Below are 14,820 nucleotides of genomic sequence, written 5' to 3' on the forward strand. Positions count from 1 at the left end.
AATTTATAAACTGTTTCCAATAAATTTTACGTTCTTGTATATTTGATAATAATACATTATACTATTATATTATATTCGTGTAATTCAATTAAAGTACATTGTTTTTAAGTTTTCAGGGGGTTATCGCGTGAAAACTACAATTAATTAATGTTGCATATAATTGTAGTGTTGTATTATACTGTAATTCACTTCTTTAATCTTTTATTGTGTCACCATTTTACCATTGCAACAGTTTAACGTTTCATTACTTTATTATTTTGTTCTTGCCGCTATTTACTGTTACATTACAATATTTACTCATCAAAATTCTACAACAGACAATGTTAGCTATTAAAATAAGTCCCTATCATCCTTTATTATTATTTACATCACTGATAATGATGAGGTAGAGAGACTGTTTATTCAATAATATTAGTGGTTACTGTTGCTAAGTAACTTGTTTCATCATCATTAATTTGACAACAGTTGTGACACTGTGTTCCAATTATATTCACACATATTAAATAAATTTTGGGTATATACTCAAAAAAATATCTTTTTTCCAACTATCAAGCATATTTAATATTTTGAAAGTATATTTTGAAAAATATATTCAATGTAATTGAATCAAATAAATCTCTATTAAAATGGTAAATGAAAAGGAATTTTGGACTAAAATTTATAAAAATATACCAAAATACAAAAAAAGAAAATTTAGAGTAGTTCCTGCCTTTACCATACAAGCAATGCAGGTAAAGCATTGAATATTATCATTCTTTATAATAAACTCTTATCAAATCATACAATTTAAATGTGTATATGCATTTTTTAGGATAACACAGTAGTTGCTGACCCACCACGATGTGAATTATATAAATTATGCCGCCCAAAACCATCTGCATTTCGAAAATTTTATGAACGAGGCATATTTCCTATTTCATTAGAAAAGGAAGGTTCTGGGTGGAAAATCAATTGGAAAGTAGATATATTAAATCTAGATTTTCATTATTATTTACCTTTGTTCTTTGATGGTTTAACAGAAGAAGAGCAACCTTATAAATTTATAGTAGAACAAGGTATTTCCGATATGCTAGATCATGGAGGACCAAAAATACTACCTGTTCTTCCACAATTGATCATTCCTATCAAAAGTAAAATATTGTCTCTTCACATAATGCATATATCAATTAAATTTATATCATAGACTATGAACTCCAATTACATTCAGTTAAATATTTTTATAATAGATGCTTTGAATACAAAGATACCAAAAGTAATGTGCGCTACAATGAGAGCACTTCAGCATTTGGTACGTTCTGCGGATGGTGTTGGTGAAGCTTTAGTTCCATATTTTAGACAAATTCTTCCAATTTTAAATTTACTTAAAGATAGAAATGGTAATAAAATATTATAATTTATATTATACTTTATACTTGTACATTTAAAAAATCCAAATATTTTTTGTAGTCAATCTTGGTGAAGGAATTGATTATTCTCATCAAAGAGGCGAAAATACTGCAGACATAATACAAGAAACACTTGAAGTGTTAGAAATGTATGGTGGTGAAGATGCATTTATAAACATTAAATACATGGTTCCTACTTATGAATCATGTATTATGAACTAATACATAAATTAATTTTGTTTGTTTTATTAAAAGCATCATTGATAAAAAGATAATACATAGCAGGTAAAATATGTATAATTAGAAACAGTTTTTATTTAGTCAACAATTAATTCAACTATTTTTTATTATTACTTTTATTTAAAATTTTATAATGGTACAAACAAGCGCAATATTGATATTACACAAATATTTTATTTAGATTTTACCAGAATCTTCTTTTAATGTAACCGTTCTATTAAAAACGAGCTAGAAATATGATTAAATAGATAAATTATTATTTGGCTATATAAATAGAAAGATTAATGTTTTTAAATATTTAGATCAATTTGAAAATTACCTTGCCATCTTTCGTGTCGGGATCAACAGAAAAGAATCCTACACGTTCAAATTGAAATTTATCGAAAGGTTTTACTGCATTTGCTAAATTAGCATCTAAATAACCTACGATCTCTTTTTTACTGTTTGGATTAATGTCACTCAAAAAACCATTTGGTACTTCATTTGGATCTTCAGGATTTTTATGTTTAAATCTAAATATATAATTATAAGACAAAAATATTATGAAAAATAATAATGTCAGATAAAGTTATATAATAATTATTACATATACATACAGGCGTTCATATAATCTGATAGATGTTAGTGTAGGTTGTGATACCCAATGTATAAATGCCTTAGGCTTATTTGTCTCTGAAACAGGCTCTTGTTTAACTATAATATTTGTAATATTTCCATTGTCATTTTTTTCTACAGATTCTATAGTAAGAACCACCCCTACATATTTTAGACCAACTGATTGTTTTGGCGTTAAACGTCGAAAACTTTTTTCATCTACCTATAATTAATAATATATTAAATTAATATGTATTTATCTACATATGTATATTATTATTATTAATATAGGAATATAAACATTTTGATTACAAACCTCTCTAAAATCAGATGCTTCGATGTATAAAACTTTATCAAAAGTTATTTCATGATACCCTCTTTCAGGTGCATTAGGAAAATTTGGTACTAAAACTTTTAGTACCTGACTATGAGGAAAATTGTTAATAGTCACTTTAATAGGATCTAATACAACCATATGTCTTACAGCAGTAATATTCAAAATATCTCTAACTGCAGCTTCCAAAATTGCTGGATCAATAACTGCTTGTGCTCCAGTTATACCCATTTGGGCACAAAAATTATTTATGGCTTCAGCTGGAAATCCACGTCTACGTAACGCTGTTAATGTAAATAATCTAGAAAGAAGTTTATCATTATAATTTTAGTAATACAATATAAAGTTATTTATATTTGATTATTTTTATATACCTTGGATCATCCCAATCACAAACAATTCCTTCGTCAATTAGTTTACTAATTTTTCTTTTAGAAACAACAGTATAATTCACATTTAATCTACCATATTCCCATTGAACAGGACAATATATGTCTAATGCATTACAAAGCCAATAGTAAGATGATCTACGTGATTGAAACTCTTTTGTACAAAGGGAATGTGTTATATTTTCTATACTATCACATAAACAATGTGTAAAATCATAAGTAGGATAAATACACCACTGATCTCCAGTTCTATGATGTGGTAAATATTTAATTCTATATGCTACTGGATCTTGCTTGCCTTCTTCCAAAGTAACTTTCATACGTAATGTTGCTTCACCTTCTTCAAATAATCCATCTTTCATATCCTATTAAAAATTTATCACAAGAAAAAATTATAGTAAATATTTAAAAAATAATTAACTATTTTTCTTACTTCAAATAGTTGCAGATTTTCTTCGATTGGACGATCGCGCCATGGACTTGGTAGTGGATTAAAACCTCTTATGTCTTTATTTGATTGATGACAAACATATGCAAATCCTTTCTCTATAAGCTTTATAGCCCAATTATATAATTGCATAAAATAATCAGAAGAATGTGTAATTTTTGCTGGCTTATAACCAAGCCATTCTACCATTTCACGAATTCCAGTAAAAAATTTTTCTTCCTCTTTCTCAGGATTTGTATCATCATAACGTAAATAACATAATCCATCATGCACAGCAGCATACCTAATAAAAATCTTTTATTTTATCATAATCTTTATATGCAAAATACATACAAAATATATAAAAAATAAATATATAAATATATATATACCCAAAATTAATATTAATGGCTTTTGCATGACCAATATGTAGAATTCCATTTGGTTCTGGTGGAAATCTTGTTCTTACTTTACCATCAGTTATTCTTAAATGCTCTTGCAATAACTTATGTGTATTCGATGTTACAATATATCCCTCAGTTTTATAATTTTCTCCAGGTTTATGAAAATGGACTTTTGTTTTCATAAGTTCTGTTATCGTTAATGCTGATGTACTTTCATTCGTCAATGAAATATCTTTTTGTTGTTCTGAAGAAATAGAAAATATTATCATTTTCTTATCATTTGTTTTAATAAAATTTTAAGTAATAGTAATTCTTAAGATACCTTCTTTTCCTGCTTTCTTTACTTTATTTTGCTGTGTTTGCTTTGGCACTGATTCAAAATCACTATTGAGCTTTGGTCCTAATAAATTTAAAATTTGAATGTCAAATTCATTTTTTATTGCTTTTCCATCTGCCCATTTTAATATATTACGTACTTGTTGCATTAATGGACCAGGATTAAATCGGTATCTATATAATTAAATAGATTAATAATAAAAAATTACTATATTGTTATTATATGTTACAATAATTATTATGTATATAATAATTATGTTACTCAAGTGATTTAATAACCTTTTTTCCAGAATTTCTTTTTTATGGATGTTTATAAGTTTTTCAACCTCCTCTTCAATTTGTTCTGGTAAAATCACAATTCCTATTCCACAAGCTTCTTCAAAAGTTGAAATATTGATTTCTTCGTGCAAATTACTAAGAATGTAATTTAATGCTGCATCTAATCTTTGAACTGTATCTAATTTCTTTTCAGCTATAAATTTTGATAAGAATGATATTTTGTTTACAATCTGAGCTTTTATTTTTGAAGAAAGATGATACAGGAGTATGCCTATCTCTGGTGTAATATCAACATATTTTCTTGCCTGTAAGATAACGAAATATATATACAAGTTTCTGATATGATAATTGTAAATTTTTTAAAGATATTAAAATAATATTCTATATATACGAAAGTAGAAGAAATATTCATTTATACAATAAAAGTTTGATATCAATTTTATGTTAAAAATTATGTTTAAGAATATATTTTAATTTTTAATATACTAACCTCTGTAATAGCAAGCTTAAGATTTTTTGAAACTTGTGCATTTTTTAATGTTTCTTTTGCTTTTTGTTCACTTAGGCCAATTTGTTGAAATAATTCAATACATTCGTCTTTTTCTACAGTCATTATTAAATAATATTTTCAATTTCTTTATAGCCCACGTTTCACAAAAGTTCAAACATACGGCATGATACAAAGAAGTACAGTAAAATTAGCAATACGTGATCTATACGTCACTTTTGTTACATACACCCACGCATACATACATACATATATATATATGTATGTACATCCATCAAATCCATACAAATTTATTAATCTGTATAATATATTTGAACATATATAATCATTTTTGGACTTATATATAAAAATATGAACAAAATAATATTATATTAGATATAAAACGTAATGGGATAAGAAAAATAATATTTTCATAAATTTGTATATCTAAAGTATTAATTAATGTAAATATTAATATCTTAATATTGAGTATTTATTAAACATTGCGTCTTAAGGCTACTTAGACCAAGTTCAATTAACTCGATCATCTTTTAACTAGACGTCGTTATTAACCTATATTATCATAAGATTAATAACAGTTTGTATACATAGTTTATTAATCAAAATTGTATATATAAAATGAAAATGTATAATATAAAATCTATAAATGTTCCATACTATGTATACAATTTTTGAATAATTATTGATATTATAAAAATATAGATTAAATACAACATACAAAGAAAAGTTTGATTGTTTATTAAATTGCTAATCGAGTTTAATGGAAGTTGATCGAACTCTTAAACATTATCTTGAGAACAGGTTATAAATACTGTTTATTCCGTTGCATTAAATTAATATCAGAAAAAATATTCAACGTGTAAACAAAACTGATCGGTGTATCATATAACATTCTGAATGTCAGATATATTTTGCGATTAGTCCCTATAGTCCCTAAATATATATAATTATACCACTGAAAGCCTTTTTTGTTTCTTTATGAAGATTAGATATTGCAATTCTAGCAGCTAAAATAGCATAATCAGGATGTTGAGTAGTCATAGTTGCGCAAAATATATAATAAATGCTTAAATATATAGGGATATAGTCCCTATATCCCTAATAGTCACTAAGTATCTACTTGCAGTTAACGACTCGTATTCGGATTTTCTCAAGTAATCGGACGTTTTAAAAATAATTAAAAGGTAAATAAAAATTTGTTTTTTTCACAAATTTCAATGTATTAGAAAGATGAGTTTCATTGTTTTCAGTTAATATTTAATAAATAGTTAATGAAATCGTTCATTTTTTAATATAAAACCTTTGGTACATTTATGAATTTCTAGAGAAACATATATATCAACCTTAAATAAGTGATGTAACATTAAAAATATTCATTATTCTATGTTAAAATTTCCGGTTAAAATTTCATTTCCGTTTCACGCCAAAACTCTTCAAAACAAGGAAGGATAAATAATATTGAAAAGTATTAATAAAATTAAGAAAACATATTAAAATAATAATAAAAATTACCAAAATGACTAAGATGTATGTACTGAAACGCGGTAAGTTCATATTATTTAGATTTAAGTTCATTTAATTTAAGTTTTAATATGTCCGTTATACTAAGAAGTCCTTTATTGTTATTAGATGGGCGACAAGAAGATGTTTGTTTTGATAAAATCACATATAGAATACAAAAATTATGTTATGGTTTAAATATGAATTATGTTGATCCTGTAAGTAAAAATGATAAGATTGTTCTTTTACAAAATTAAACTTCTATATTATAATTTAAAAAAACTTAAAGTTTTTAATACACTTGTCTTTTTCAAATTAATTTCTTTAATCTTTTTTAACTAATCATATATAGTTTTCTATATATAGATATAAATAAATATATATACAATATATATAATTAAATATATAATATATATATATATAAAAGAATCGTATCATATTACAAAAAGAATTTGTAATCTGTAATATGTTTATATTTTATAGTCTGCGATAACATTTCGTGTAATCCGTGGATTATACTCTGGTGTTACTACTGTTGAACTAGACAACCTTGCAGCTGAAATTTGCGCAACTATGACTACTCAACATCCTGATTATGCTATTTTAGCTGCTAGAATTGCAATATCTAATCTTCATAAAGAAACAAAAAAGGCTTTCAGTGGTATAATTATAGTTCTTATTTCTATTTATCTTATATTTTATATTTACATTAACATAATTATTAGATTATATCACAATTTTTGATTTTAGATGTAATAGAAGATTTGCGAAATATAGTAGATCTATATACTAAGGAATCCAAACCTATTATCAGTGAAAAGTCTTATAATATCATAAAGAAACATGCAAGCAAGCTAAATTCTGCAATTATTTATGAAAGAGATTTTAATTATAATTATTTTGGATTTAAAACTTTAGAAAGGAGTTACTTAATGAGAATTAATGGCAAAGTTGTAGAGAGACCACAACATATGTTAATGAGAGTAGCTGTTGGAATTCATGAACAAGATATTGAGAAAGTTATTGAAACATATAATTATTTATCAGAACGCTATTTTACACATGCTTCTCCAACTTTGTTTGCTGCATGCTCTATAAAACAACAATTGTGCAGGTATATATATATATATATATATATATATATATATATATATAAACAATACTTTAATATATATTCAATATAATTTTTATTTCTTTATTAAGTATATTTATTTTTTCAGCTGTTTTCTTTTAACCATGAGCGAAGACAGTATTGAAGGAATTTATGAAACTTTAAAAAAATGTGCTTTAATCAGTAAATGGGCTGGTGGTGTAGGATTAAGTGTACATTGCATTAGGGCAAAAGGTACACCTATAGCTGGTAATTGTGGTGAAGCAAGTGGATTGATTCCTATGCTTAAAGTATATAATGATATGGCTCGCTATGTTGATCAAGGTGGAAATAAAAGACCAGGAGCATTTGCTATATATATAGAACCATGGCATGCAGATATATTTGAATTCCTAGATCTCAAGAAAAATACTGGTAATGGTTTAATATCATTTTAAAATTAGTAAAGTATAAAAAGGAATAAAAATACTTTTCAACGAAATTTTGTTCAACTAATAGGAAAAGGAGAGCTTAGGGCAAGAGAATTATTTTATGCTTTATGGATCCCAGATCTGTTTATGAAACGTGTTTTGGATGATGATGTTTGGAGTTTAATGTGTCCACATGAATGTCCTGGTTTAGCAGATGTTTGGGGAGAAGAATTTAATGATTTATATACTAGGTAACTAAATTGTATTAATGGATAACTTGGATAAATTAAAAATATATGAAAGTGAAAATAAAAAATATTACTAAAGGTATGAAGAACAAAAATGCTATAAACGTCAAATTAATGCAAGAGATTTATGGACTGCTATACTTAAATCCCAAGTTGAAACTGGAACACCATACATGCTTTACAAAGATCATTGTAATCGTAAATCGAACCAACAAAATATTGGAACGATTAAGAGCAGCAATTTGTGCACAGAAATCATTCAGTATTCAAGCCCTGATGAAATTGCTGTATGTAATTTAGCATCAATTGCTGTAAATATGTTTGTTGAAAAAAGTACAAAAACTTATAATTTTGAAAAACTAAAAGAAATAACTAAAGTTGTGGTTCGTAATTTGGATAAAATTATTGATGTTAATGATTACCCTCTTCCAGAGGCAAAAGTCTCTAATTTAAAACATAGACCTATTGGTAAGATTTTTTTCAATTATTATTTATATGATTGATTTTTATATAATGTTTTATATAATATTGTTTTATTTATTAGGTATTGGAGTACAAGGTTTAGCAGATGCCTTCCTGTTAATGCGCTTTCCGTTTGAAAGTGAAGAGGCTCAAAAACTTAACATCCAAATTTTTGAAACAATATATTATGGTGCATTAGAAGCTAGCTGTGAAATTGCTCAAGAGAAAGGCTATTATGATACATACGAAGGAAGTCCTGTTAGCAAAGGAGTAAGCTTTCACTTTTATAATTTATATTATCAAAAAGAGATCATTTATTCTGATAAAAAATTTGAAATATATTAATATATTTAGATTCTACAATATGATATGTGGGATGTTACACCAACAGAGTTGTGGGATTGGAAAGCATTGAAAGAAAAAATTGCAAAATATGGTGTAAGAAATTCTTTATTAATGGCACCAATGCCAACTGCATCTACAGCACAAATTCTTGGTAATAATGAATCAATAGAGCCATATACAAATAATATTTACTCAAGGCGTGTTTTATCTGGAGAATATCAAATTGTCAATCCTCATTTATTGAAAGATCTTATTGAAAGAAATCTTTGGAATGATGAAATGAAAAATGAAATTATTGCAAATAATGGTTCTATTCAGGTCAGATTTATCTTATTTAATTTTTTTATTATTGATTACATGTTCATGTGATCATACAATTACAATCGCTTTGTATAAATTTCGATGAAAAAGATTCTTCATGTCTTTTTAATAAATGTATTTATCCCGTTTTTTTTATAGGATATTAATGATATACCAGACGATTTAAAATTACTTTATAAGACTGTTTGGGAAATATCACAAAAAACTATTCTCAAAATGGCAGCAGATCGTGGTGCATTTATTGATCAATCACAATCTTTAAATGTTTATATGGCTAAACCAACAGTAGAGAAACTTACATCCATGCATTTTTATGGCTGGAAAATTGTAAGTTTACAAAAAATATATCTATATATGTGGTTAGAATATTATACGACTTATTTTATTTATAGGGATTAAAAACTGGTATGTATTATTTGCGTACAAAACCAGCTGCAAATGCGCTTCAATTTACCGTTGATAAAACCAAATTAAATAAAGCGAATAAAAATTCTAAAGATGATTCGCACAATTCAAGTATTAAGAATGAAAAAATGGATAAAAGTTTATTAAAATCAGAAGAAAATGATTCTAAAGAGAACGACACTAATGATGCAAATTCAATACTTATATGTTCTCTTGAAAATGGTGATGCTTGTATGGCTTGTGGATCGTAATAACCTAGATACGTATGTTTAGTATTATATTTTTATATTTTGATTGTTACGTTTATACTACTAAGTAGATATAGTTACATAGAATGAGATCTATAGTTTTGTGTATTTTTGGGAAGACTTTTAAAAAGTTTTCATTTTATATATTTTAGACGTATAAGTATACTATAAGAATTTAATTCTAATATTTTTTTATTATATACATATTGTTTTGTTATTGTCATATGCATGAAAACAAGAACGAATAAAATTTTTATCGGCAAATAAAAATGCATATCATTTTAAATTTGATTCAATTGTAAGTTTATAATACCCTATAAAAAATTTAACAGATATAAAGTTCCTAGAAAAGAAAAGAGTACAAAATTGCTTATAGATGTCGCACTCGTGTATCGATATATGAAAATTTAGAGATATATATCGATATTGAGGACTTCAGAGATAGAATCACAGACAGCTTTCCCGTTATGCGTTCGGAACATAGTAGAATGTTGGTAGGCGCTAATTAAGTTCATCATTACGTTTCCAATATTTATTAATAAGATGAAAAATGACTAAATTTTGTGAAGAAAATTGCACAAGTGATACTTCATTTCATGTAAAAAGATACGAATAGAACAATTCCAATCGTGTAACTTTCATACGCATGCGTGAGTTGTGTATATGTGTAATTTGTGATACACAATTGAGTAGAATAATAGAATTTATGCGTAAGATTTTATTTTCTTTTAAACATAAAAATATAGTATATTAAATATTTAATTATATTTATATATTTAATTTTCTTTATATTATTTTAATACCAAAAAAGAAGAATCATATATCTTCGATCTGGAACGAAAGGTGTGCCCCTTTATATAGGCCATTTTGTTGTGCTTTGAGGTTTAAGGGAATTGTTGCTTCAGGCGCAAATAGGAACAAGTAAATATTACAGTGATAACAAAATTTTGTTTTCATTTATAAGAAACAAGTTTTGCTACAAGTAACACTCTTTCTAATAATAGTTTCTTAATATGTAATTAAAAAGATATCGTCTTTTTCTATAATATGTAGATAAATAGATTTATAATAATTCAGGAACAATTAAAATTATAATTTTTATTTTGGAATTGATTTGTAGCACTGAAGATAATGGAGGAAATCATAGGTATGTACATATTATTGTTTATTTGTACCTGTAGGCAAGATCATAATGTTATACTACATTATTTAGTATTATTACATTCTGGCGATTAACTTCTATTTCAGAAATTGTAAAAGTTGAGGAAGAAATAATATTGAATGATGAGACTTCTCAAATCCTGCTTGGTAATTATTATATCCTAATTATATCATTAATTTGCAATTTTGTAAAATTTTTTATTAAATTAAAACTATTTATTGTAGATACAGATGGCTCAGAGAAAGAAGTTGTAATAACTACTGAGGATGTATCTGGCAATGTAACAGGTATATTTGTATATATTACAAATATATAATCATTGATTTCTTGAATATTTTATTATTTATATTTCCAAGATTTTTTTTTGTGATATTATTATTAAAATACTACTTTTTATTAATCCTTCTTATGTTATTATTTTGTTATTATTATTATTCTTATGTTATTATTTTGATCTTATTTTTTAACATTTATTTTTTTGTTTTACTTTCTATTTCATTGTTATATTTCTGTTTTGCTCACAGCTATTTCTCAAAGTAGCCAAATTATACAAATTATAACAGATTATGAATGTGTAACATGTCATCGCATTTTTCAATCAGAAGATGTAAGTTATAATTTTATTTTTATATTATATGTTATTCATTTAATTTGTGAATATAATACATTTTGTAGTAAAAGTATTTCAATACAATTTTCTAATTATTATCCATGATTAATATTTCTGTATAGATGCTAAAGGAACATTTAGATGTCTGCAGAGAAGAAGATGATTCTACAAATATATTGGAATTAGGAAATTTAGATAACTATGATTCTGAGGATGAAGATGATGTTGATGATCCAGATTACGAATTCAATGACACAAATATTGAAGGTACATATTAATTATTAATATGATAATTATTTATATAATACTTTTTTGATAATAGTAATTGATTTATTATATCAAATATATTCTAATACATGATTATATAAATATGATTTTAGATACTAAAGCTCAAAAAAATAACAATGAAAAGCCAACGATCAAACCTGTACCAGATACACAATGTCATTGTTGTGCTGAAGATTTAAAAACAGCACATAGTGGTGGTGAATTTAAATGTTTAGAATGTGAACTATCATTTAAAAAAAATTCATCTTTAGAAAGACATAAAATAGTCATACATTGGAAGTGTGAATCTTATACCTGTAGTGATTGTGGATCAACTTTTCGTGATAAAAAATCGTTAAATAAACATCGTTATACTACACATGTGAATCGTAACATATTCAAGTAAGTATATATAAATTTAATAACTATAACGAAATATTTTTATTTTTTTAATTTCTAGATGTGATACCTGTGATACGTATTTTTCGCGTAATTATCATTTAAAACGTCATAAAATGCAATCTGGTTGTCATGGAGATATACGTAAAACTTTTGATTGTCAAGTGAGTATATACGTATAATAATATAATATGATTTAATAAGCAACGTGCGTGTTTTGACGTGATAAAGTAAAAATCTATAATTAATATAATAATAAGATCTTTTTCCTTATTCATAGGTTTGCCAAAAAGTTTTTACACGAAAAGATAATCTACGTGAACATTTGCGTACACATGCTGGAGCACCTCAAAGACAGAAAAAACCATGTAAATATTGTTCTAAGGAATTCTTTACTACTCAACAATTAATAATACATGAACGATTACACACTGGAGAAAGACCAGTACAATGTGATTTATGTCCGAAGACATTTCTGTCTTCTCTTGCACTAAAAAAGCACCGTCGTGTACACACAGGAGAGAAGCCATTTGAATGCAAATATGTAAGTACTTTTTTTAAGGTCATCTTTGTTCATAAAAACATTTTCTTTATTCTTAACTAGGGTTTAAATGTATAAAATTACTTATTTTTAACACATATATAAAACGAATTACTGCTCATTTACTTTTCTAATTGTTTCAACAAGCAAACATTACAAGCTGGATAAATTGAGGTAATATTTCTTAAAATAACTCACTATAATAATTCTTAATAGGTAATTTTTAATCTATTTAATTTGTATATGTGTACATTTACAAATGTATTTAATTTATATATTCATGAAATTTATTATCATATTTTTTATAGTGTCAAAGAAAATTTGCGGCTCGTGAAACATTAAATCGTCATCAAAGAACGCACACTGGAGAAAAACCTCATGTTTGCCAGTATTGTGGAAAATCATTTATTCAAGCAGCACAATTAAGAGCACATGTTTTTCATCATACTGGTGAAAATGGATTTTATTGTGATATTTGTGGTAAAGCATTTAATAGAAAAGCTCGATTGAATGTACACAAAAAATTTGTACATGAAGGTGCAACACCATTTACATGTGAAATATGTGAAAAAGGTTTCACCCGAAGAGAAGATTTAGCAAAACATACATTATTGCATACAGGAATCAAACGTAAGAAAAAAAATTCTATTCATTTAAATTTTATAAATAATATACTATTTAAATTTTAACAATTTTTTAGCATTTAAATGTGATAAATGCTCAAAGGCCTTTTCTGCAAAATCTTCATTACAAGCCCATCTCAATACTCATAGGCGTGAACCACCTCAATCATGCGTTGAATGTAATCGTGTTTTTATAAGACAAGATTGTTTAATGAGACATGTCCGAGCTAAACATCGAGAACTTTTGGAAGATGTAATGGATGAAGTCGAAAGAAAGCATTTACAAACACAATTATTTAATATCGCTTCTATTGCTGCAGAAAAAACAAAAGCAGGAGAATCTAAAGTACTTTCTACAGACGAATTGCTAAAAGCAATTGCAGATCTTTTAAGGATACTTATCGACGAAGAAACTTTACAGGTATTGTAAAATAATTATAATAAAATGTAATGAAGTAATCTAAAATGTAATACTATTTCATGATTTTATAGTTATTTGGTTGGCCTAACGCTCCTATTCAAGATATTTTAGAGGCCGTGATTAGACGTTGTGGCCATGAACCTCTAACATCAGATAGTTCTTTACTTTTCAACGAAAGGTTAAGAGCAAACGTAAAACTTTTATTTACAGTCGTTATTGAGGATGAAACGGTAAAGTCACTATTAACAACTAAAACCGTAGATCACGTTATTCTTCATGTTTTGGAAATTTCGCAAAAATGAAGTTTTGATGTATGTAATTGTTGTCTAATTATACATAAATGTTTGTTATTATATTAAGTAATAGTAAAAGTGTTACAAAAATTTTGATAGAATTTGTCTGATATCAAATTTGCAAATGGTTAATACTTGGATAAAGAAATAATAGTATTATACATTTAATTTTATTATTGTAAACTTATTTTTACTGCAATTGTAATGTATTTATGCATTACATACTTCTATGAATATGTTTTAAGGTTGACATAAATACTCGATACTAAATATGTATTATTTTATTACTATCCAGAAGGAGTAAGAGATACAGTGATTATTGTTAAATTCTGTAATCATATCATAAAATACATTTCTTACAAGTATATGTACTTACAACTGTATTAATTCAAATAGAATTACTATAAAATAATAGAACTATAAGTTAAAGAAATAATCTTAACAATTTCTATTAATATTTTAATGAAATTTCAAATTCGCACGTGTGTATGGTTCAAATTTTTAAGGCTTTATAATAGTTCATCATCCCCAGTTTTATAATGGTTTACGCCAATAATG

The 14,820-nt window shown here is 25.9% G+C and overlaps 4 protein-coding genes across 11 annotated transcripts; 3 read left to right on the plus strand and 1 right to left on the minus strand.

The window, feature by feature from the left end:
- The first annotated feature begins 237 nt into the window (after window positions 1–237).
- Window positions 238–1,631, plus strand: LOC118441488 (parkin coregulated gene protein). The gene is made up of 4 exons (XM_035865951.2): window positions 238–731; window positions 812–1,130; window positions 1,227–1,376; window positions 1,447–1,631. Exons 1-4 carry the CDS (start codon window positions 627–629, stop codon window positions 1,605–1,607), a joined length of 735 nt encoding a protein of 244 aa, XP_035721844.1. The 5' UTR covers window positions 238–626; the 3' UTR covers window positions 1,608–1,631.
- Window positions 1,632–1,681: 50 nt separating this feature from the next.
- Window positions 1,682–5,011, minus strand: GlnRS (Glutaminyl-tRNA synthetase). The gene is made up of 10 exons (XM_035865949.2): window positions 4,879–5,011; window positions 4,389–4,693; window positions 4,096–4,283; window positions 3,762–4,017; window positions 3,376–3,673; window positions 2,928–3,307; window positions 2,536–2,854; window positions 2,222–2,442; window positions 1,945–2,137; window positions 1,682–1,853 (listed from the first exon to the last, which is right to left on the minus strand). The coding sequence occupies exons 1-10, from the start codon at window positions 4,999–5,001 to the stop codon at window positions 1,803–1,805; spliced, it is 2,334 nt and encodes a 777-aa protein (XP_035721842.2). The 5' UTR covers window positions 5,002–5,011; the 3' UTR covers window positions 1,682–1,802.
- A 969-nt stretch (window positions 5,012–5,980) lies between these two features.
- RnrL (Ribonucleoside diphosphate reductase large subunit) lies at window positions 5,981–10,183 on the plus strand. 3 transcript variants are annotated; one of them, XM_035865948.2, is made up of 12 exons: window positions 5,981–6,080; window positions 6,222–6,440; window positions 6,526–6,614; window positions 6,880–7,057; window positions 7,147–7,510; window positions 7,617–7,921; window positions 8,006–8,168; window positions 8,245–8,633; window positions 8,710–8,897; window positions 8,982–9,290; window positions 9,432–9,620; window positions 9,686–10,182. In XM_035865948.2, the coding sequence occupies exons 2-12, from the start codon at window positions 6,413–6,415 to the stop codon at window positions 9,947–9,949; spliced, it is 2,466 nt and encodes an 821-aa protein (XP_035721841.2). In that variant the 5' UTR covers window positions 5,981–6,080; window positions 6,222–6,412; the 3' UTR covers window positions 9,950–10,182. The 3 variants fall into 3 exon arrangements, with proteins under 3 accessions (XP_035721841.2, XP_035721840.2, XP_085516364.1); XM_035865947.2 differs by having other exon boundaries at window positions 5,997–6,080; window positions 6,340–6,440; XM_085660238.1 differs by lacking the exon at window positions 5,981–6,080 and having other exon boundaries at window positions 6,370–6,440; window positions 9,686–10,183.
- Window positions 10,184–10,365: 182 nt separating this feature from the next.
- Window positions 10,366–14,471, plus strand: LOC118441540 (uncharacterized). Of its 6 annotated transcripts, none has more exons than XM_085660195.1 (13): window positions 10,373–10,654; window positions 10,758–10,789; window positions 11,067–11,093; window positions 11,195–11,254; window positions 11,333–11,395; window positions 11,633–11,715; window positions 11,841–11,985; window positions 12,099–12,387; window positions 12,446–12,548; window positions 12,665–12,928; window positions 13,234–13,555; window positions 13,626–13,969; window positions 14,041–14,471. In XM_085660195.1, the coding sequence occupies exons 1-13, from the start codon at window positions 10,593–10,595 to the stop codon at window positions 14,269–14,271; spliced, it is 2,025 nt and encodes a 674-aa protein (XP_085516321.1). In that variant the 5' UTR covers window positions 10,373–10,592; the 3' UTR covers window positions 14,272–14,471. The 6 variants fall into 6 exon arrangements, with proteins under 6 accessions (XP_035721975.1, XP_085516321.1, XP_035721973.1 ...); XM_035866080.2 differs by having other exon boundaries at window positions 10,373–10,656; window positions 10,758–10,867; window positions 14,041–14,467; XM_035866081.2 differs by having other exon boundaries at window positions 10,373–10,656; window positions 10,761–10,867; window positions 14,041–14,467.
- The last annotated feature ends 349 nt before the right edge of the window (window positions 14,472–14,820 follow it).

Source organism: Vespa mandarinia, chromosome 11 (genome assembly GCF_050613455.1).
Source record: "Vespa mandarinia isolate Hongniang chromosome 11, ASM5061345v1, whole genome shotgun sequence".
NCBI lineage: Eukaryota > Metazoa > Arthropoda > Insecta > Hymenoptera > Vespidae > Vespa > Vespa mandarinia.